Here is a 22,366-nt window from a genome sequence, read left to right as displayed (position 1 = left end):
TATTGATCCAAAAAATATGAGAGTTTCACCAAAAAATTTCAAATAATTTCCTCTTTCATATTTTGAATTAAAATTATTTTTTGGATCATTATTAATATTTTTCATGATTTAATTGATTTTGTGAACATTTTTAATTGTTTAAAAATAATTTTAAGTCTTTAAAAATTCTAAAAAAATTCTCCAAGGTCCTTTGACCTTGTTTGACCTATGATAAATCTCATGGCCATTTCTTTGGTGTTTTGATGAGGTTTTAGGAATTTGAAAAACCATATTTAATTTAAATACCTTATTTTAGTATTTTTATTTAATTTGAATGAATGCCAAATAATTGTGTTGACCTATTGTGATGATTTGTGTAAGTTTGACTCATGTTGTTGGGCCTTGGTCAAGGTTGATTTGGATTTGTTAAGTTAATATCATTGGATTTAGGGGATTGATGGAATGTACATTCCATCTCCCAAAATGAATGAATGATATTAATTTGGTAAAAGTCCTCCTTTGACCAATTTGAGTTTTGATCCATTCCCTTCCCTCTTCATCTCATTCCCCTTCTTTATGCATTCATCTCATTTGGCCTATGATATCTCTAAGTCTTAAGGCTAGTTGATTGAAAAATCAACATATGTATGAATGAGATTAGGCCACATCTTTTGCATATTCTTTTTGTGTGTGGTATGTTTCATGAGCATATTCCATCATACTATGTCTCTAACATGCATTAACACCGAAATTCAATTGCCCGACCTCAAATAGTTGTGACTTCTACATAAGTCCAATTACGATTGCTTAACATAACGCTAAAATTTTGATACAAAAGGCATAACATTCTAGTTAGTGAGATTGTAAGTCTCCCCCCTTTCATGGTATTGTGTGGAAACTTGGCCTTTTTTCCTTCCTTTGGAAGATTTCTTGGCTCAAGGATCCATGCTTGTGATAAGTGGGTTGAGTGTTCTCCAAAGAATGACTTAAAATGAAAAGAAAAAGCAAAACAATACTAACATCTAACTCATTAACAACTAACATTTAATTTCAAGTCCTTTATTTTAATTCACTTTAATTTTTAAGTTCTATTCATTTGCCATTATTCATACCATTCTAATTGTTTATGTTAATGTCATTTTCCCTTTGTCCATTTGGACCATATTGTGTGATATATCTTGCTTGTGTATATTTTGTTTGTTTGTGTGGTCTTGGACCATTAATGTACATAATAAGAACAAAAAACCCTAAAAAACTTTTGTGTGGACTGTTAACTTGATCTTGGATAAATTGGACTTAGAATTTAGGCCACCTCCCTATGCTAAAGGACTTGGCCAATGCCAACTTTTATGAAACCAAGTGATTGCAATTTGAAACTTCATCTGATACATCATTCAAGATCCCTTTGAGTTCATCTACAACATGATCATTGTGAAGTTGTTATTTTGAACATGTGACTTGTGGAATTCATCTGTTACATGGGCTTAATCTGAAGAAGATCATGGAATGGCTACGCTTGGATGTGGCTATATTTATTTGATGCCTTGATCTTCAAGTTAATATTGTATGCATTGTTTGTTGCTTGATTCTAATGTCCAAGGGAATTTGGGTTTCTATATGGCATTCTTGCCTATTGGATTGCTACCCATCGGTCAGATCTTTTCAACTCTTAACTTTTAATTTTGTACATAGGATTAGTCTCTTCATCTCTTCCTCATTTCTTTAATTTCAAAATCTCTTCCTCCTTTAAAAAAACTTATTTGTTTGAACTTGTTATTTTCTAAAATTTTGACCACTTTGCAAACTACAAACTTTGGCCTTATGCCATTGCATTTTCAAACTTCTTTTCTTAATCAAACTTGTAAATAGACTTAACTATACATGACCTAAACTTTAAAAAGCCAAAAAAAAGAACTAACTCATTCAAACCATTTTCAAACCTTTGTGCCTTTCAAACTTAATTTTGTTAAAAGCAATGCATTCACTTTGAAATTTGTATCATGAACTACGAGGTTTTGATCCCTCATTTTGATGTTGGTACGTAGGTGTAGCGGGGTATTCATTACCTTTAGATTTATTGACTAAATCAAAAGCAAATCATACAATTCGAGTCGCCACCGCACTTCTATTTATCCAAAGGAAAGGTCAGAAAGCAAACAAAAACCGAGAAGTTTTATCAAATCAAAAACTAATAAAAATGTCAGAGATCTGGGTAAGGGGGTTGGTTATGCAATGGGAAGGTTTTAAGCACCCAAAACATCCTTAGTACTCTAAGGGAGACCTTTTTGCAAATTTGTATGGTAGGTTGGTATTTGTGAAAATATTTGTGCAAACATGATTGGGGAGATGAGAAAAGAATATACAATTTATTTATAATTTGTTGTTTGAATGGATAAACCCATTTCCTACGTACCATCACAAAGGTAGGATCAAAACCTCGTAGTTCGGGGTAAAAATCTCAAAATAAATTGGTGAATTAATTGGTCCAAAATCCTTAAAGTCTTTTGTTATCAAAGGGAGAAAACTCAACCTAAACCACAATCCACCATATGAGGAGAGGTTCAACATACTAGTGAGGGATCCACCCTACAATAAGTATGGAAGACTTATAGTCCAATCACTAAGGATAAGGTGAGGTTTACATCAACCAATATGATAACTCAAACCTAATAGCTAATGTTTATGAAAAGCTTTGGCAAAAATGGTCATTGGAACAACAAAACAATATTGAGTGAGTTGTATTTACAAATTAGAAGTATTCACAAAAGAAATTCAAAGTTGACTTAAGGTTCAATTCAAAATAAGTATTATGAAAAGGAGTTTGAAAAATCAAAGGCATAAGGCCTAGGTTTCTAGTTTTAAAAAAAACAATGTAAATGTTTGCACAAAATGAGTTTGGCTTGGGTTAGAGTGGAGAGAAGAAGAGAAAGGCTAGTTCCTAAATATGCAAAGATGAGAGAAGAGAATAAAACCCTCGGAGTTCCTTTCTTGAGATCATAAAGATGATCCAAGATGCTCATTTCCTTTGGACTTAGCAATTAAATCAAGCAATCAAACAAATATTCAATCAAGCTCCTAGGATCTTCCAATTGGGCTTGTTTCTCTTAACATGGATGCTCATGACAATGGTCTTTCTAAATAGCTCAAGTTTGGAATCCCTATCACAAGAACAAACAATCAAAAAGTTCCACAATGCAATAATAGAAATGGACAAAGAGAGAGTTTAGGTTAGGGGTCCTTTCAAGTCATCTTCAAGATTAAGCATTCTAAAGGCATGAGGCCTAGTTGCTCTTCAACAATTTTAGCATTCTAAAGGCATGAGGCCTAGTTGCTCTTGAAACTCCATTAAGCATAGGTAAGGACCTAATTCTAAGTCTTTTCTCCTTTTTGCATTGGGTTCACACAAACAAAGACAAAACAAACACAAGGCAACAATATATTTACACAATAATGTGCTCAAGTGAGCAAAAGGCAAATGGCATAAACATAAACATGAGCTCAAATGAGCAAAAGGAAAAGACAATATGAATAAATGAGCAAGAAATTAAATTGCATTAAAGTAAATTGCAAAAATTAAATGCTTGAATTAAAAGTTAGTAATTAATAGTGATTGTTAGTGCGCTGTTAGATGCCCAAAAGTGCTTATTTGAGCTATCATATGTGGGCATCTTTCACTCTTTTGCCTTGCTAAAATTGTCAAAATCACATTTGTTTTACATGGAATGCGTTACATTGATAAACAAGCTTGGTGCCTTTGATGTGTTTGTTATTGTGCAGGAAAGGCATGAATTAATTGATAATAAAGACACAAGAGAATTGGCAAAGGCACCAAAGAAAAGGAGCATTTCATCTGCCTGCTCGCTAGGCGAGGCTGTGGCGAAGAATGGGTTCGCTAGGCGAGCTCCTGGCGAACAGCTCCAGTAAATTAGCAAATTAATTCGCTAGGCGAGCTCAAGGCGAAGTTTGCAGCGAATTCATTCTGTTTTGGTGAAAAGTGCAGCCAGCACTCACTCGCTAGGCGAGGGTCTAGCGAGTCCCCAGCGAGCATTCCAGTAGCAAAACCTCTCAACCTCGCTGGGGCGAGCTTGAAGCGTTTCCTTCGCTAGGCGAAGGTATGTTCGCTAGGCGAACATGGCAGTTCACCAACGCCCTGTTTTCTCTGGGCGCAGGGGCCTTCTGTGCTCATTTTTGACCTTCGCTAGGCGAGCCATTCTGCTCGCCTAGCGAACATGACAGTTCTGCACTTGTCTATAAGTAGCAGGTGCCACTTTTGGGCACCATACCTCATTTTTACCAACTTTTCCATTTTTTGTACTTTCTCCTAGATATTTTACAGCATTGCTTTGTGGGAGCTTTTATGCCCTAATTTCATTTCTCTTCATCTAGCAACCATCTTCCACAAAAAGAAGGTGGATTCCCATCCAACTTCGATTATCCGACTTGGATGTTGATCAACCTTCTTTCCTTACTTGCCGACCAAGCTACCATGAAAATGAGTAGCTAAGTCTTCCATTTGTCAAGGTTAGATGTAGGTGATTGCTAGCTTTGTGTGTAAATGTAAGGATCCTCATATGTAAACTCTTTAACGGTAAATATATGATGAAAACTTTGTTTCTATTTAAAACCCTTTGTGTTGGTATTTGATCGAGAGATGCTTACCGATTCTTGACCTAGGTTTTCATCCAAACTTGTTTGTTAGCTAGAGATAGTAACGAATGATTTTGTTCACCATAAGGTTGAACCAAAAAGTTGTCATTTTGATAGATTGTGTTCGAGAGAAACAATGGATCAAAATGGCAAAACTCACAATGGGTGTTCGAGAGAAACGCATTGAGAGGACCTTGTGAAATTATTTATCATCTAACGGAGTTTATAAGATTGTTGACCGTGCAAATACATGCAAAGCAAATGTAATCATTGAAACCTAACTTTGACAATATTTCTCATATTAATCAAAACATAACTTTTTCCGCAATTAATTACTTTGTATACAAGATAACTTGATTAAAACCAAAACCCTAGTGTTACATTAAGTTAAGATTAATTCAACCATTGAACGGCAGTGATATCTTACAATCTCTGTGGATACGATAACAAAACCCGACACTTAAAAACTGTCTCAACATGCGCCATAAGGCAATTTAGCGCTATGTTAAGCAATCGTAAGTGGACTAATATAGTAGTCACACCTATCTGAGGCCGGTCAATAAAACTATAGGAAAATAAACACAAGTTAGAGATCATGACTAGTAAGCCAAGCTCCTACAACTTGCCATGCAAAAAGAAAAGAAGAATGACCTTGTATGGATTTCAGGTTCTTTGCTTGACCAAGAAGCAACCTATCTTGGACACAAAGCAATTCACTTGATCTTTGATCAAGATGAATTTGATTTGGATCAAAGAAGGTTAAGCCTCCCATATGTCAAGGCTAACCACAAATCATTAACTCATTGGTCAAAAGATGAAGAAAGGAGATGAAGATAGAATATACAAGATGGAAATTCAAATGACATAATCAAAACATAATGGTCAAATGTGAATGGAATCATCGTCAACCAATGGTAAAGAAGTGAAATGAAGATTAGAAGTCAAGAAAGGTCAAACATATTTTTAATATTTTTTTGGAAATAAAATAATACATGAAATGGAATGAACAAATTAAGGTCAAACTTCAAATCCAATTCAAATCAACTTGGATAAGTCCAATTGGATCATCATAAGTCTAACATCAAAAATCAGACAGAAACAGGAAAATAGTGAAGTAAAAGAACCAATAAAGTGATGTGAAAACCACTTATCAAATGTACCGTCGCACTAGAGGCCATGTACATGTTGTTAGGTCTACGTATCGAAGGTAAGAATGTTAATGGAAAAGTTAACCTAGAAAATGCAATATGCGAGGAACTTTGGGCGCCAATTTTTATGAAGTAAGGGTGAGGGGCCAAGGTATTTATCAAAGGCACATTAAAAGTCAATATAGAAATTTGATACTAAACTAAAATTCGAACGAGGACGAAAAAATTGTTAAAACTAGATGTTATATTATGATACTAGTTTATCACTTTTTTATTTCCTGAAACTATTGGTATAGTGTAAACACTATGTATTTACCTTTGTTAAGAGACATAGATAAAATAAGAACATATAGTTCAGGTTCAGTCATTTTGTCATATCTATATAGTTCTTGGTATAAACACGCACATAAAGATACTTGTTCATTATACTCCCATGCTCTTTTGCTCCAAACATGGACTTGGTCAAGAATGTCGTCCCTAGCCAACATCAACAACGACTTCACATTCTCTACGCGGAAAGTAAGTTTATAACATTATTTCCATTTACTTACTTTATACTATTAATGACTTGGTCAAGAGTGCCAAATGTTTTATAAATTCCGCTGCTTATCAAATGATTTAATTTTCAATTATGTGGTTCATGAACTCTTTTCCGATGTTTTAGTTATATCCTACTTGAAGGATTTATGTATCATACATGTTTTATTTAACTATTTTTCGAGTCGGGAAGTAGGGTGTTATAGTTTGGACTGCAAAAATAGTGATCATCGGGTTCACTACAGTAGAGATGCCCCATAATGATTGTGTTAAACTGGAGTTTTGCATGCATCAACAAATCCCATATTCCCCGATGTGTTTGGGACAATGTCGTCAACTTAGAAGGATGCCCAATGGAACTTTCCCGATTGGAAAGACTTCTCTAAGGATACATATCGTCAGTGGAAAAAATGGGTCATAAACGAAGTTGCCATGCCATCCGAAACTAAACCAACTCATAATTATATGAATTGATATTGATCGATTACAACAACTCAATTTGTGTCTAAATCGAGGTATTTGATCGATCAAACATAATTATTTGACAAACGAGCTTCGTCATTAAACACCCAACATGATTACCAACACACTTACATCTAACAATCAATCCAACAAAATTACCAACTCACCTACACCTAACAACCAACATAACATGATTACCAACCCACTTATACCCAATAACCAACCCAACAATATTACCAAACCACATACACCTAACAACCAATCCAATAACATTACCAAATCACATACACCCAAACCTGCAACCAATACGTGTCGCACACCCAAACACAAAACCAAGAACATAACCCATACCACCAACAAACATATGTTGCTACATCTTACCATATGATTGGTGAGGCATATGATACCATCACTTCCTACCATAACACTCAACTAACATACACCCAAATGTCACACAAGCAAAACACTCAAACATCACACAACCAAGCACTCAACCAAAACATGTATACCAAATATCATGACAACCATTGTTTCGTTTCTAAAACAAATCAATGTCTCAATTCAACCGACCAGCACGCCCACTCGTAATCTAACCAACACGACCAAACTATGACAACTTGTGCATTGAACTCGATTACGGTAGCGCGTCATAACTCACCTGGGAAGAGATGGGAGTATTGATGGATGGCATTGATATCCCAAGGACATTGCACCAAACACCTCAGGTGAATCTTATGAGATCACAACGGTGAAGGACACCGCGAGGGTGTAGTACCGATGACCGTTATGATCAAGCGAGTCGTTGAAATATGTATAGAAAATTTTCCCGCATATAATTCTATTTAAATTAAATAATATTAGTATTAAATAATTTGATTTCCCTTTTTTAATTATTTAATTATAAATTTAAATAATTATTCACATTGACGTCAAATCATTTGATACATAAATATAGCAAATGCATATAGCTCTCATACATAGACGTCAATTTGTTTGACGCACCTTCAGAAAGTCATAACATATGTGTTAATTAATCTGACGCATGTCCTTTACTGCGAATTTTTTAAATTTGAAATATGAATAATTTGATATATAGTTAGAAAAGATGATTATTTTAAAAATTAAGTTAAAATAGATAGTTAATTTGAAAAAGAATTCGAAAAACAAATGTAACCTTATTTTTCATGATATATATATATATATATATATATATATATATATATATATATATATATATATATATATATATATATATATATATATATATATATATATATATATATATATATATATATATATATATATATATAATTATGTAAATTTTTCTTTAAAAATATGGTGAATAATGTATTGCTATTTTAATTGGTTAGTTATTGTTTTAATATATATAAAATACAATTGTTACATAAGAGTCAAAAACTCCCCATTATGATTAACTTTTCATTTTTTACATTAAAAATAATTTTTTTAACAAAAAGTTTATCTAAGAATCATAAGCAAATACTAATAAAATACGATTTTAATTGCAAAGTCAAGATATCCGGTTACAACAAATATACTTCAAATTAATGTCTTCAAATTATTGAAAACCATATAACAGACTCAAGTCTATATAAAGTATTCATATATATATATATATATATATATATATATATATATATATATATATATATATATATATATATATATATATATATATATATATATATATATATATATATATATATATATATATATATATATATATATATATATATATATATATATATATATATATATATATATATATATATATATATATTCGTTCCTATATGATTGTAAAATATATAACATAAGAAAACATTTTGAAGAACATCCATTGTTGCAATGAAGAATTAATAATACAGTGGTTCCAGAGTGAGGTCAAGCCCGTTCCTCATCAGTTCTTGATCTCCCTCACGGTAGTTGCCACTGAACAAATAAAACATGATTATAATTATAGATTAACATAATTAAGTTTGTATAGCTAGAGAAAATGAAAGTGTGAAATGTGCCCTACCCCATGTTTAAACCAGCAAGAGGGTGAGGTAGAAAGAAAGATGTATCAACTCTGTAGTTTGGCTGCTGCTCCCACTGAGCAGAAGCAGCCGCTGCTGCCGCCTCCTGTGCAACAGACTTCTCTTTCTCCTTTATCTAATTTCAAGTCACAAACATATGATTTTGTAGTAGTACAAAAAAAAATTTAGTCTTTCAAGTTGAAGATAATGTGAATCCTTAAGATTATATATTCAAGCAAAGATGAAGTTCAGTTATCCCCACTAACAAGTATGTGATGATTCTAAGAATTTATCCAAAAACCACTTTCAAAACATCAATTTGTGACTTTAAATCAACCATACAACATGTCAAACCATTGTCAAAATCATAGTCTAACGATAGTGAAGATGAGATGTAACTCTAAACAAGTCAGACAACATAACCAGTTTCATTCTGAATAAAAGTAAAACCTTATATAAAACTTGGAGTGTGATCAATGTGATGAGTATAACCAATGAGAAAATATCATCTGCATACTCCATTTAGAAAGTTCACAAAATCTCACTACCCACTTGAAAGCCCTAAAGCCTATTTAAAGATTCAACTTCCCGATCATCCCACTCCAACCCTCAAGCACCAAATTAAAATTGAATGTGGCTTAAAGATCTGTTGGAAAAGCAATAGACTATATTGAGATTATATTGAGATTTTATGAGGAATTTGAAGAATAGGTTATTCGAGAGAATGATAACTTTTAATTAGAGGATGTTTTACAAGTGTGTTTACTTGTTTTTACTAGCTTCGTTTACAAAGGATAAATTCTTTCTTTTTATAGGATTCAAGGGAGAGTTTCACTGACGTCTATAGATTATTCTAAATAATTAATGAGATAGAGAAACTTCTACATGCTTCTCTCTACTACATACATTTATAGTTTAAACCAAAATGGGCCTAAGACTTTATTATTTCAATGTATCAAATCATGATTATAATCCAAAACTCACTCTTAAATTTGATTTGTCCGTAAATTGTCTTCCTTACCTTGAACTTGTTGACATTGTATCATTTCACCTTGTTTCTCATAGTTGCTTGATGTACCCTTCTTCCTCAAGGACTCCATCTAAAGAGGTGCATTCCACATCTATCCGATGAATTTTTAATTTGTACTTAAATGCTTGAGAAATTAATAGTTTAATGATATTCATATGAACGGTTGAAATAAAACTGTCTTATTATAGTCAATCTTAGTGCTTTTACCGTAGTCTCTTTTAATTAGTCTTGTCACGTATCTTTTGTGTTTTCCCATGACATTCTTCTTTGATTTGCATACCCGTATCCTTATGCTCTTTCGAAAGCGAAATGATTTTCCACGAACTCTTCTTCTTCATTACTCTGCCCATTTCTTATCTTGATCTTTCATCTTGCTGAATTTCTTCAAAATTGATTGATTCATAATTTGGATAACGACATAATTGTGTGGAATTACCCGTACCTTCAATTTTTTTTAAAATGCCTTTCGGCCTTCGCAGTGATGATGCATATGTGTTTGGATAGATATCTTGCAGACTCCGTGTACTTGCCACGATCATTTCTTCTGTAGTGTCTTCATAAGTGGATGGTGTTGGAGAGTGAGAATCTTGTTGAACTTCTCTAGATGTGTTTCTTCTTCAAATTCTGAAAATAAATAATATTCATTTTTTTGAGTACCAAAGAATCATTCTCCTTCTTCATCGAAGACCATATCTCCTATGATTACAATCTTGTAGTTGGTTGGGTTGTATGGCTTGTAGTCATTTGAGCTTTGGTCATAACCGACAAAGATGAATTTCTCACTTTTGTCGTCAAGTTTGCTTTTTTCTCATCTCAAATATGAACATGGGCTACACTCCCGAAGAAGGAGATACCTGACTTTCTTCCACTGCAAATTTCTTGCTGTGTCTTTCCCCATACACATCAAATTGAAGATCGATTTGATAAATATATTCTACACGCAACCGCCTATTCCCAAAGTTCTTTTGACAATTTCTTACCATTAAATATGCTTCGAGCCATGTCAAAAGTTATTCTATTTTTTTTCTTTTTCCAACACCGTTTTGTTGGAGGCATGTAGAATTGTTAACGGACATCTAATTCCATTCTCCTAATAGAATTCTTGAAACACCTTTAAATTGCATAGTGTTATATTTTTAAAACGACCCGCCTAGGGTAAGGACTATAGTTCGTCCTAGGAGAGGTGACAACAATGTGTTGCCCAAGGTAGGGTATCACCTCGTCCTAGGGTTTTCTTATCACCTAATCATAGAAAACATGAGATAAGACATTTTTTGGGCAAAGATAAGTAATGGTCATTAACTGGCCCACACCCCCTTGCAAATAGGGATTAAACGGTCCACCGATTACTAGGTAGACGTTGATCCTTTCCAAGAAAACCCTAGGCCCAAGACACTTTATAAATACCTCTCTCTAAGAAGAGAAGAGCACAAATCTTAAGTCATGCATATCACACCTCATATACACTTACACCTAAGCGCATTATTATGTAGCAAGTCCTTTCACCTCATATGAGCAGGTCCCTAAAACCACCATCAAACACCACCATACAGGGCTTCTCACTGTCGTTGGTAAGACCTAATCAACATTATTTGTTATACACCCACAAAGACCTCCGAGTCATACTGCCCTTGGAGGAAGAAAACATACACCTTTAGTTTTTGACCAATACATGGGCATCCACCGTGGGACACCGGTAAAACCAACTCAGGCTAAACCTTCTCCCTCAACATCAACCTAATCTCAGTTACCTTTTACTCCCACACTTAACGACTTTCGACAATGGTTAATTGGAGAGCTCCATCCCCTACGCTAGAAGACAATGGAGGATGGTATCCACAACATCAGACAACGCCAACATGAATCTAATCCCCCAGAAGATACAAAATTGTTGGATCCCAAACCAGTCTCATATGAGATATGGGGGCCGCTTGTCTTAGAGGTATTTAAACCCCCTTCGTTGGCCAAGTTTTATGGGTGCAGTGACCCTTACTTGCACGTCGCATCCATCAACACACATAATGGCATCAAAGGAGCATCTGGCTCCCTAACGCCGCCCTTTGATGGTATATGGGTTTTCCACGTGCCTTTATTACCATCTATCAGAAGGTAGTAAGAAAGCTTGTGAACCAGTTCGCCGCCAACCATCACAAAAAGATGTTCACCACCATCCTCTTCAAATTATAGCACGGTCTCTGAGAATCCCTGGGGGACTATTTCACCTGATTTAACGAGGCCACCATAAGGGTCGTCCCACCAAGTTAAGAAATATTTGTAGGGGCATTCCAAAATGGACTCAAGGAGAGACACTTCAATGAATCTCTCACCTAAAATCCAGTGCCCATGTTGGCAAAGGTGGTCTCCAGAGCAGAATGCTACATAATAGGCGAGGAGAGCAACGCCGAAAAGAAGACACGCGATGTCAAAGAGCATGTTCCCACCGTCGAGGGTTCACACTAACAGAGGAAGAACAATTACACTTCTCCCATAAAAAGACAGGACAACTTTCAAGAGGGTATTCAACAAGAAAATCCTATTGCTCTACAATTGTAGTACGCTTTGAGACATTTTACCACATCGTTTTGGGTATTCAGCAAGAAAATCCTATTGCTCGACAATTGTAACTTTGTGATTAAATTACTTTTTTTTCATCTTTGACGGAGGGACTAAATTCTTTCATGTGAATATCAACCCATTTCTAAAAGTTTTTCCAAACTCAACATATTGTTCTTCATGTTTGAAACATACAGTTGAAACAAATTGATGTCTTCCATGTTTTAAATGAATTATTATGTTACCTTTTTGTTTCACTGGAACCTTGGAATCATCGCCACTTCTATGAACATGTCATTTTTTTACACATATGATTGTTTGCACTAGTGCCTAGGTACCATCATTTTTCTTGGTTTTTTTCATTATTTCCACGCGCTAGCAACAATGGTACAAACTTCTCATCCTTTTCTTCCATATTCGTTGTCTTCTCCTCGACTCTATTCTTGAAAGATCTACATTCTGAAGCATGATGGATAAACTTTTGAGAATTGTAGCATTGACTTTGAGATTTATGATTCTTTGTGTTTATGTACCATCTTTCATGTTATCTTGTTGAGGTTTATGTACTATCTTTAGTGAATTTTGAAACTCATCCATAATTACCACGTTCAAAATATCATCGACTTCGACCTCGTCATCAAACTATACTTCGACTCTGTTGGCATCTCTCATTTCTTTGAGTTTTTTCATTCTCCTTTACTTACTTGCATCTTGATTATTTTTTCAGTGATATCTTTCTTCTTCCCGTGTTTCTCTTCATAAGCTTGTAATGATCATTGAAGTTGCACTATCTTTTGTTTCCTTGATTGTCATAAAAATATCCTAAAATCTGAGGCATAATGAGCGGAGTATCTTCTCCATAATTCTCACATCTTCTAACTTTTCACCATTTCTTTTTATTTGATTTGATTTAAAATAGTAATAACTCTGGAAAAATATTCATAAATAGACTCTAGTTCTTTCATATGTAAGGATTCAAACTCATCGTTTAGAATTTGGAGATGCACATCCTCTTTACTTTGTCTTCACCTTTGCAAGATGTTTGGAGATTCTCTCGCATCTGCTAAATAGATGTTTCATTTTAATTTTCGCAAACTCTTCGTCATCCAATGCTTAGTAGATAAGAAAAGGAGCTTTCTTGTTTCTTTTTCTTGAATCCTACAAAACTTTTTTTTATCTTTGAGTTAAGGAATCCTCATCTTGTGATTCTTTATAACATTTTTCAAAAATCTCCCAAATATTGTATGATACATTAAAAACCTTCATTTTGATACAAAATTATCATAAATACTTTCTTTGATAAGTGAAATTTGGAAGGATTGTTTGTCATGACCATATAGGAAATTCTTGTCAAAACCTAAGCTCTAAAGCCACTTTATTGAAAAAAGAACAAATATATATTAGAATTTTGTGAAGAATTAGAAGGAAAGAATACTATTTGAGATAATGGTAATTTCTATTGAGAACATGTTTTAAATGCTTGTATAATTGTTTCTACATAGTTGGTTACTAGCTTTTCTAACTTTATTTACAAAAGATAAGCTCTTCCTATTCGTAGGTTTCACGAGAGAGTTTTACACACAACTACATATTATTTTAGGTATCTTATGAGAGAAAGAATGAGATCTACACATTCCTCTACTACATAAATTTATTATATTTATGTCTATAACATTAAATTTTTACCCTTCTCTATAACTTTCCTTAGCCTATACCACTAAACCAAAATCGGTCTAACACTTTATTATTCTAATAAAAATTATGTTTATAATTCAACAAATTCAATTTAATTAAGCCCTCTCTAAATATTTATCTCTTTAATTACACATGAATTGACCGACACAGATATGTTACTAGAAAAAACAAGCTCGGATCTAAGACGGTCACAGATAGTCAAAATCAAACCTAAGAATTTTGTCTAAACCTGTCATTAGTTTCTTAACCAAATCAATAATCTCATTCACCACCACTTCATCCATAGATAAAAAAGAAATCCATAGAGAACCTAATATTTCCACATAGGAGAAAGTATAAGTTATAGCCATAAGAACCCAACCTTTTATTTCCTTGGCACTAAGAACTCACTAAGCCAACATCATAGCAAGAATGGAGAGAATAAGTTGATGCTTTACACAAGGGAAAGGACTACAAAAGAAATATCACCCAGCCCCGGGCCCTATCCAATTGTTCACCAAAGTGACTAGTCATTCATGACAACACTTGTTGATTTGAAAAATAATTTGTGCACACTAGAACACCATCTTACTGCACCATAATTAGCCTTGATTAAATCTTTATTTCTTATAAATAGGTCGAAAGCAAGTACTAAAAGAGTACCATTTACTCTAACTTATTGTTCACAAAGATGTATACAGAATTTTGTCCTCATTCACTTTAGGGCATTTCCCTTTGTATAGTTCCAACAAGCAATAAAATTGAATATGATAAGAATTAATCATGCTATAAAGTTATATATGAAAAAATACAGTAGAAAATGCTGATCTTGCTAACCTCTTTTGAGAGCATGTTATTCTGCTCTTGTATCCCTTTCTCCTGTCATATGAGAGAGCACAAATCTATTAGTTTCATTATCTAGAGAAACATCCTTTCATTTTGTGTCCAATGTGTGACAAAAAACTATATAAAGCCTTGATAGTAAAACTTTGAGTTTGTGACATACCTTTTTCTGAAGTTCAGAAATGGCCTCATACATAACTTGAGTCTGTCACCATATTATACAATATTTCAATTAGTAACAAAGATGCTTTATGTGTGTGTTACTTTGTATATATAAAAATTAAAAAGAGTGTGAGTATATATGTACTCTGCGGGTACGGATGTTCTTGAGACCAGTATCTAACTGCTGTTCTAGACATTGAAGCTCTTTCAGGCTCATTGTAGCTAGACCTTCTCCCATGTAGTGCCTGAACAAACATGCTAAGTTACACTGTTAGGCCATAATATATATATAGATTTTTCTGAAATAGCTAGCAAAGAGGATAATATTATAAAGGATCTATCTACCTGTGGTTTCTCTCCAAAAGATCTATCTTTGCCTTGAGTCTAGTGTATTCAACTGTCCAGTTTTCCTGCACAAAGTTACTTATTCTCAACTCATATATTAACACATGGAGTTTGAGTTCAATACTTTTTCTTATTTTATGTGTCTGGTTTTAACACAATAATCTATCAACTTTGGATGACTTTGATGCAAAAGATAAAGTATATTTCCGATGTTTTTGCTGCAGTTATGAATTGCCTACTCTTAAATTGCAGTTGCTCAGATTTTCATAACAAAACTGTGACAGGATAGTTTGTATTCACCCAGAATTTCCCATAATAAATTAAAATTAACACAAATCTTAAAAAATACAATAAAAAACTTCATACAGTAAAAGGCTTTTATATTGCAGCAAAATGTGAAAATATTGTTAAATGGAAACTGTAAAATAAATGACAAACCTGAGCGTCTGTAGTATCATTTGCTACTAGTAGTTTCTCTGCATAGCCATACCTTTCATGGCGTTCTAGTATCTGCTCCATGCTGTTTCAATGAAACAGTACAGCCAAAATTAAATTATAATTAATCACAACTACATATACTTCTCAAACAATATTATTCACAGCATATCCATATAATCTTTTATTTTTGTTAACAAAATAACATTATAATGATTTTAAAATTACTTAAAGGATAAGCCCTTTTCTACATATAAAAATATATAATATTTGTGAGGATTAAAAAAGAAAACCTATAAGAAAATTGAAAATGAACATGATATTATCTATAAAAAAAATCTTATAAAAAAAAATTCTGAATAGTTTTCATTCTTTATTTGTGTATATATTAGATGTGTTTTTAAAACAATTTTTTAGATGTTATTAATTATTACTTAAAAGATGAGAAGAAAAAGCAGTGCTAAAAGAAAGGAGAAGTGAACCAAAACCCTTCTAATGAGCAAAAGCAAAAATAGATTAAAAAAATAGAAATAGAGGTTAAATAATTCTTGGTTTTGTATGATATAGATCTAAATAATTTATACATAAATATACATATAGATATAGATATAGATAGGGTATTGTAAAGTTACCATGAATCAGTTGAATACTCAAAGAGTTTTCCATTATGAGAGAAAACAATCAAAGCAACTTCAGCATCACAAAGAACTGAGATCTCATTAGCTTTCTTGAGCAAACCAGTTCTTCTTTTAGAGAAAGTAACCTGTCGATTGATCTTGTTCTCGATTCGTTTTAGCTGTACCTTACTTCTTCCCATTCTAGTTTTTTTTTTCTTCCTTTAGTTATATACGTATATGTTTACCTAATTTGTTCTTGCCCTTTTTTTACCAGAGAAAATCCCAGCTCCCAAACTAGGTAAAGGGACCATCCTTCAGAACCATGCTTAAAAGGCTGGCAAATATAGCCTAGTTTTTGTGTCAAAGTTTGGGCATGGATATTAATTTCTTCTTCTAGACTAGTATAGCTTTCTTTATTTTTATCTATTAATTATTTCTTATCATAACTAATTTTTTCACAAATATCAATTGTTTGAATAAATAAATAATATATCTTAATTAATTAAGAATCAACCTTAACAATACAACTATGATTTTGTTTAATCGTAATTTAATCATGACAAATTTATTATGAAATTTTATTTATAGTTAGTTTATTTTATCTATTTTTAATAAAAAATGATTTTCATAAAAATATTTTTTAAAATTAAACTTTAAATTCATTTTAAATTAATTAAAAAGATTAATTTTTATATCAAATAACATGTATATTTACTCTTTAAAATTAAAATATAGTCAAAATCACAAATTTAAAAAATATATTTAAAAAATATTTTTTTTATTAAAAAACTATTCAAAAGAGCTTTAAATTTAAGTTTTATTTTTAAAATTCTGACATGCAAAAAAAAAAGTAATAGTAAAGTGATGAAATATTTTTAAAATATTTATTTACATTAATTTTTATATTAAAAATTATTTGTAAAGTCTTTTTAATATATATAACACTGAAAATTACTTTTAAAAAAGTTTTAAAAAAATGGGCCTATAGTACTTTTAATATGTATAATATCTAGGTTTTCATTTCCCATTTGTATTAGAATTTTAATATTAGAATGTGGTGCTAATTCTTTTTTTTCTTGATTCACTTTATCATATGGTTAATAAACTTCGTTTGAGATGTTTAGTAGTATGAGGGATAAAATAATCTATTATGTATACTCTAATAAAGTTTGGCTTGCTTATAAATATTAACGTGCCTATAGTACCATGTTAACACGTGATTATTGTACTATTAGTACACCATGATAACACGTGACTTTCTTAAATGGTAGTTTCCTTCCCTTTAAGGCAAGTCCATTTAAATCTATACCTAAATTTGACATTAGATAAAAACTTAAGAGAAATTCTCATAAATCAAAATAAAATTTTAATTATGAGTCATGAATACGTATAATTAGTAGTAGTAGTAATGGGAGTGGTGGAAAGATATTTATAAGGTTGGGGTTATGTGACAAGTGGTTTTTGGTATCTGGTTTGGGAAAGCTAGCTGATGAAGTTTAGTTAAAGTTATAACGTTGTCGATATGTGATTGGTTGGACAGTGTACTATGTTGTTACGTATAGAAAGAACAGTAGTGAGATGTTTGTTAAATAAATACAAAGGTGGTTCCAGCATGTGGCAGTGGGAGCATCATGTTTGAAAGAGCACTCTGAATGGCTCCCTACATGGTAGGCATATAGGATTGGAGGAAAGGGACAGATAAGAAAGAAAGCATCGCACAAATTAATCTTCTCTAGTCTCATCAAAATGTTCTGTTTCTTGGTTCTTTAACCAACAAAATGTAATTATTCTAACCAAATTAAAAATTGTAAATTTTGTATCAAATAATTTTTTTTTTAAATAATCATTTTTTTATAATTTTTTTTTGAAAATAATAAATATTTAAAAAAAAAATACAAAAATAACCACTTTTAAAAGAGGATGCGTCAGATGAACTGGCGCATCCCCTAAGCTAACAAAGGAGGCGCCCAAGGCATTGACGCATGCGTTGGGCTCCTCATGAGGAGGCACCAATAGCATTGGGTCATGCATTGGCCCTCATGAGGAGGCGTCAATGCCCTTGACGCCTTAGTGGTGCCTTAAGTGTAGGCGTCAATGCCTCTGGCGCCTGCATGTTGTGTCATCTTGGGCGCCAACCCTCTTGGCGCATGTATTTTATGTCCACTCTGTATGAATATCACACCTTGGATGCAATATTTTTCACACAAAATCATCCCCTACTACCATATTTTTTTCTAATTCAAACCCACTCACCTTCAAGTTTCTGTGTTTTAACCATGTCTGTATACATTCAGAAGCGAAATGCCGATGTAATATTTTCCGCCGTTGCGGCTCGGGTACAGATTCGGCTCTGGAACACAAATACGTTTGAACGTCTTAATCGGACGTTGTACAGTTGGTTAGAGGGAGAAATCGGAGAGGGTGAACGTATTAGAAGAATACAATGGTTTGTGTCCACTTTTAACCAAAATGGAGAAGTGCGCAAATGAATGGATATTAAGACCGACCAAGACGCTCGTAGGATGATGCATTACATGTTCAAAATTGTTTTGATGGTTGTAATCGTATAGTTCTTGTATTCTAGTTGTTTTGATTTTTTGTGTTATTGTTTATGTAATGGTACTTTCGTCACAGGCTTCTAATATGGAATAAATTTAGTTTTTCATATATTGCAATAGAGGTACATGTGAATTTATCTGGTTGTGCTCGTTCCAACAATAGGACACTTATTACGATTATGACCTGGCTGACGACATGAACTACATAATCTAACCATTTTGTTCGCCGTATCCATTTCGGTTCAAATTCGGATACTGTTTGGGCGACCCTTTTTCTTCCTTCGCATAACTTCGTTGTGCCAGACGATATCCTCTTGATATTCTGGCCAGTAATCCTCTTTTGCCACTACGGAAAAACTAATTTTATAAACATTTGATAGGCTGATGACTTTGTAAACTTCAGATAACAAGTAGGATGGATCCCTTCGAACCTTTGAGCATGTTGCAATGACATGGGAGCAGGGCGTACAAAAGGCTTGGAACTTTCCGCGATCGCACCAACCTTTATCTAGTTCGACTCTATATTATCCCATCGGCATGCCCTCATTGTGATCCATGGACTCGGCAACACTATACCAACCTTTATTGCGGTCAAACACCGTGACTACATGTGGGTTTGCTATGGCAACTTCATGTCTAATGAATTTCATTGAAGCATCACTGAACAACTGCTCAGATTGCAACACCGAACTCCATTTGGAACGTCGACTCTCAAATAGCACCCCTAGCCTGAAATATGTTTCCTGCATCAAAGCGGTTATAGGTAGGTTACGAATGCCTTTGAAGACATAGTTCATTGATTCCACAAGATTTGTTGTCATGTGGCCCTAACATTGATCGTTGTCGTATGCCTTATTCCACTTCTCCAATGGAATACTATCGATCCACCGTACTGCATCTTTGTTTGACAATCTTATTTCTTCGCGGTAGTGTTTGAAAGAAGGTTCTGATAATGTGTAACCTGCATTGGCAACCTTCTTCCGCAACGTCTTATCTTTGATTTCCCGCATGAATTTCTGAGCAATATGTCTAATACATAACACATGCGTCGAATGAGGATTTTTCCAGCCATTATCAATATTATTATATGCACTAATGATTGAAGGGTGTCTGTCGGAGATCAAACATAAGTTAGGCTGAGGTGCAACGTGCAATCAGAGATTTCTTAGGAAAAAACTTCATCCCTCAGCAGTCTCCCCTTCAACTAGGGAAAAGGCGATTGGAAAAATGTTGATGTTCTCATCTTGTGCCACTGCCATCAGTAACATTCCTTTTGTATTTCCAGTACAACCATGTACCATCAATTTATATAGTTGGTTTACAAAAAGAAAAACCTATGATGCATGGTTGATATGCCCAGAAGAGGCGGGGGAATATTCCATTTCCAACAGCACACGTCCCGTCTGATGTATACGCGGGCAATGTTTCCAACTTGACAATAGTCCCGGGAGCATATTGTTTTAGAGTCAACAGGTATTTTGGAAGTTGTTTGTAAGACTCCTCTCAATTTCCAAACACTTTTTCAATAGCCTTTGTCCTAGCTATCCATGCTTTCCTATATGATGGAGTGTACTCGTACTCTGCCCTAATATGTGAGATTATTGTACTTACCTTTAACGACGGATTGTCGCCAATGACAGACAATATTTCATCGCATATTAGCTGAGAGCTTAATTTCTAATGATCCTACATTGGGTTTATAAGCTTGCATGTGTGATCTGGACCCATTGATCCAATCTTCCGAGACTCGCTCCCCTTCCGATACGAAGCTGACAACCTAAAAAGGCAGTGATCATTCGGACAATAAATTTTATACCTCAATACGTTAGTTCTGTCAACTCTGAAATCAGCTGATAGTTGCATGTGTAATTTCTTAATGGCTTTCACACATGCGCCCAGGGAATCTCTGAAGTAAGGAATCTTTGTGCCCTAATATTCCAAACAGGCGCCCATTCCATAGGCGCCATAAAGCAACGTCGGCCCTAAGAGGAAGGGCGCCCCTTCCATTATTTACACCAAGGCGCCAAGAGGAAGGATGCCTCTTCCTTGCATGTGACTAATCACATGCAGGAGCCAAGAGGAAAGGCGTCTCTTCCTTGCATGTGATTCTTCACATGCATGCGCCTAAGACAAAGGCTAGTCTAGTTTTGTCTTTTTTCATTGCATGCAACCAATCCCATGCTTTGTAGATTGCAAACCTACTAACTCATTCATCTATAAATAGCCTTCAAATCACAATATCAAATCATCTCCAACACTACTCATCTATACTCTTTCTTTGTCACACTATTTCTCTGTCACACTCAAGCTCTGCAACATCAAATTATGTCTCTGTTAACTATGGATGATGAACACAGAGGAACACTCGAGATATCTTGATATGCACTAACCTTTGAGACTTATGCATTTCCTTCAAAATTCTTGAAACAACTTTGTTAACTTTTGGAATATTAATTCTTTTGTGACTCAGAGGAAGTAATTTGCCTTATAATTGAAAGAATGACAGAATTTGATACATGCATATAAAATAAACGAGATTGATATGAAATAAAGGAGAAATAAGAAATGGAATTAAGTAGAAGGGGCACCACACTCTTTCTAATCCAAGAGAGAATGATAAGCCTATGGATGAGGATCACCACAAGAAAAGGATTTCTTGATAAGATCAATTTTGATCCAATCCAGAACCTAAGAGCAAATACTCTCACTTACACAATGTGTAAACTTGCCAAAATTCATTGATTCAAAAAGAAGATACATGCCTCCTTTATATAGGAATGGCTTAAGATGATGAAATAAGTAAAAATTAACTCCTAAGAAAACAAAAGGTTTCAGCCACTAATTATCATGATAGTGGGTTGAGTTATTACAAAGAAAGTGCAAAATAAAGAAGAGATAGTGGGGTTCTTGAAAGGGCAGAATAATGGCAATTCTTTATTTACCACTTCTCTTGCAATTTTCGTCCATTATAGTGTGGTTATTGGTATTTCATTTATTTTTATTTATTTATGCATTATTAGGCCTTTTATCACATGCTTGGATGATAAGAATAAACTTGGGCTCTTTTTCTTCAATCTGGCTCATGCATTCTATTGACTTGATCATGAAGTGAACTAAAGCATCATTGACTCTTCTTGCACGTGCCCTTGTCATAGGACCTCCTAAGCTTTGCATTGTATCATTTATGTCTTGGATTACGTCCTCATCGTTCCCTCCTTCTTGAAAAGAATTTGACCTCGAATTTAGACCATCATCACCTACATCAAAAGGAGATAAATCAGCCACATTAAAAGTAGTACTTACCCCATACTCACCTGGAAGTTCTATTTTGTAGGCATTG

General features: G+C 33.8%; 1 protein-coding gene across 1 annotated transcript; it reads right to left on the bottom strand.

Annotated features, from left to right (window-relative positions):
- Nucleotides 1-8,537: 8,537 nt before the first annotated feature.
- LOC127118981 (truncated transcription factor CAULIFLOWER A) lies at nucleotides 8,538-16,832 on the bottom strand. Its single transcript, XM_051049201.1, has 8 exons — nucleotides 16,484-16,832; nucleotides 15,855-15,936; nucleotides 15,417-15,481; nucleotides 15,217-15,316; nucleotides 15,073-15,114; nucleotides 14,904-14,945; nucleotides 8,812-8,945; nucleotides 8,538-8,723 (listed from the first exon to the last, which is right to left on the bottom strand). The coding sequence occupies exons 1-8, from the start codon at nucleotides 16,666-16,668 to the stop codon at nucleotides 8,648-8,650; spliced, it is 726 nt and encodes a 241-aa protein (XP_050905158.1). The 5' UTR covers nucleotides 16,669-16,832; the 3' UTR covers nucleotides 8,538-8,647.
- Between the last annotated feature and the right edge of the window lie 5,534 nt (nucleotides 16,833-22,366).

Source organism: Lathyrus oleraceus, chromosome 2 (assembly GCF_024323335.1).
Source record: "Lathyrus oleraceus cultivar Zhongwan6 chromosome 2, CAAS_Psat_ZW6_1.0, whole genome shotgun sequence".
In the NCBI taxonomy this organism is placed as follows: Eukaryota; Viridiplantae; Streptophyta; class Magnoliopsida; order Fabales; family Fabaceae; genus Lathyrus; species Lathyrus oleraceus.
This window is presented reverse-complemented; position numbering and strand designations above follow the sequence as displayed.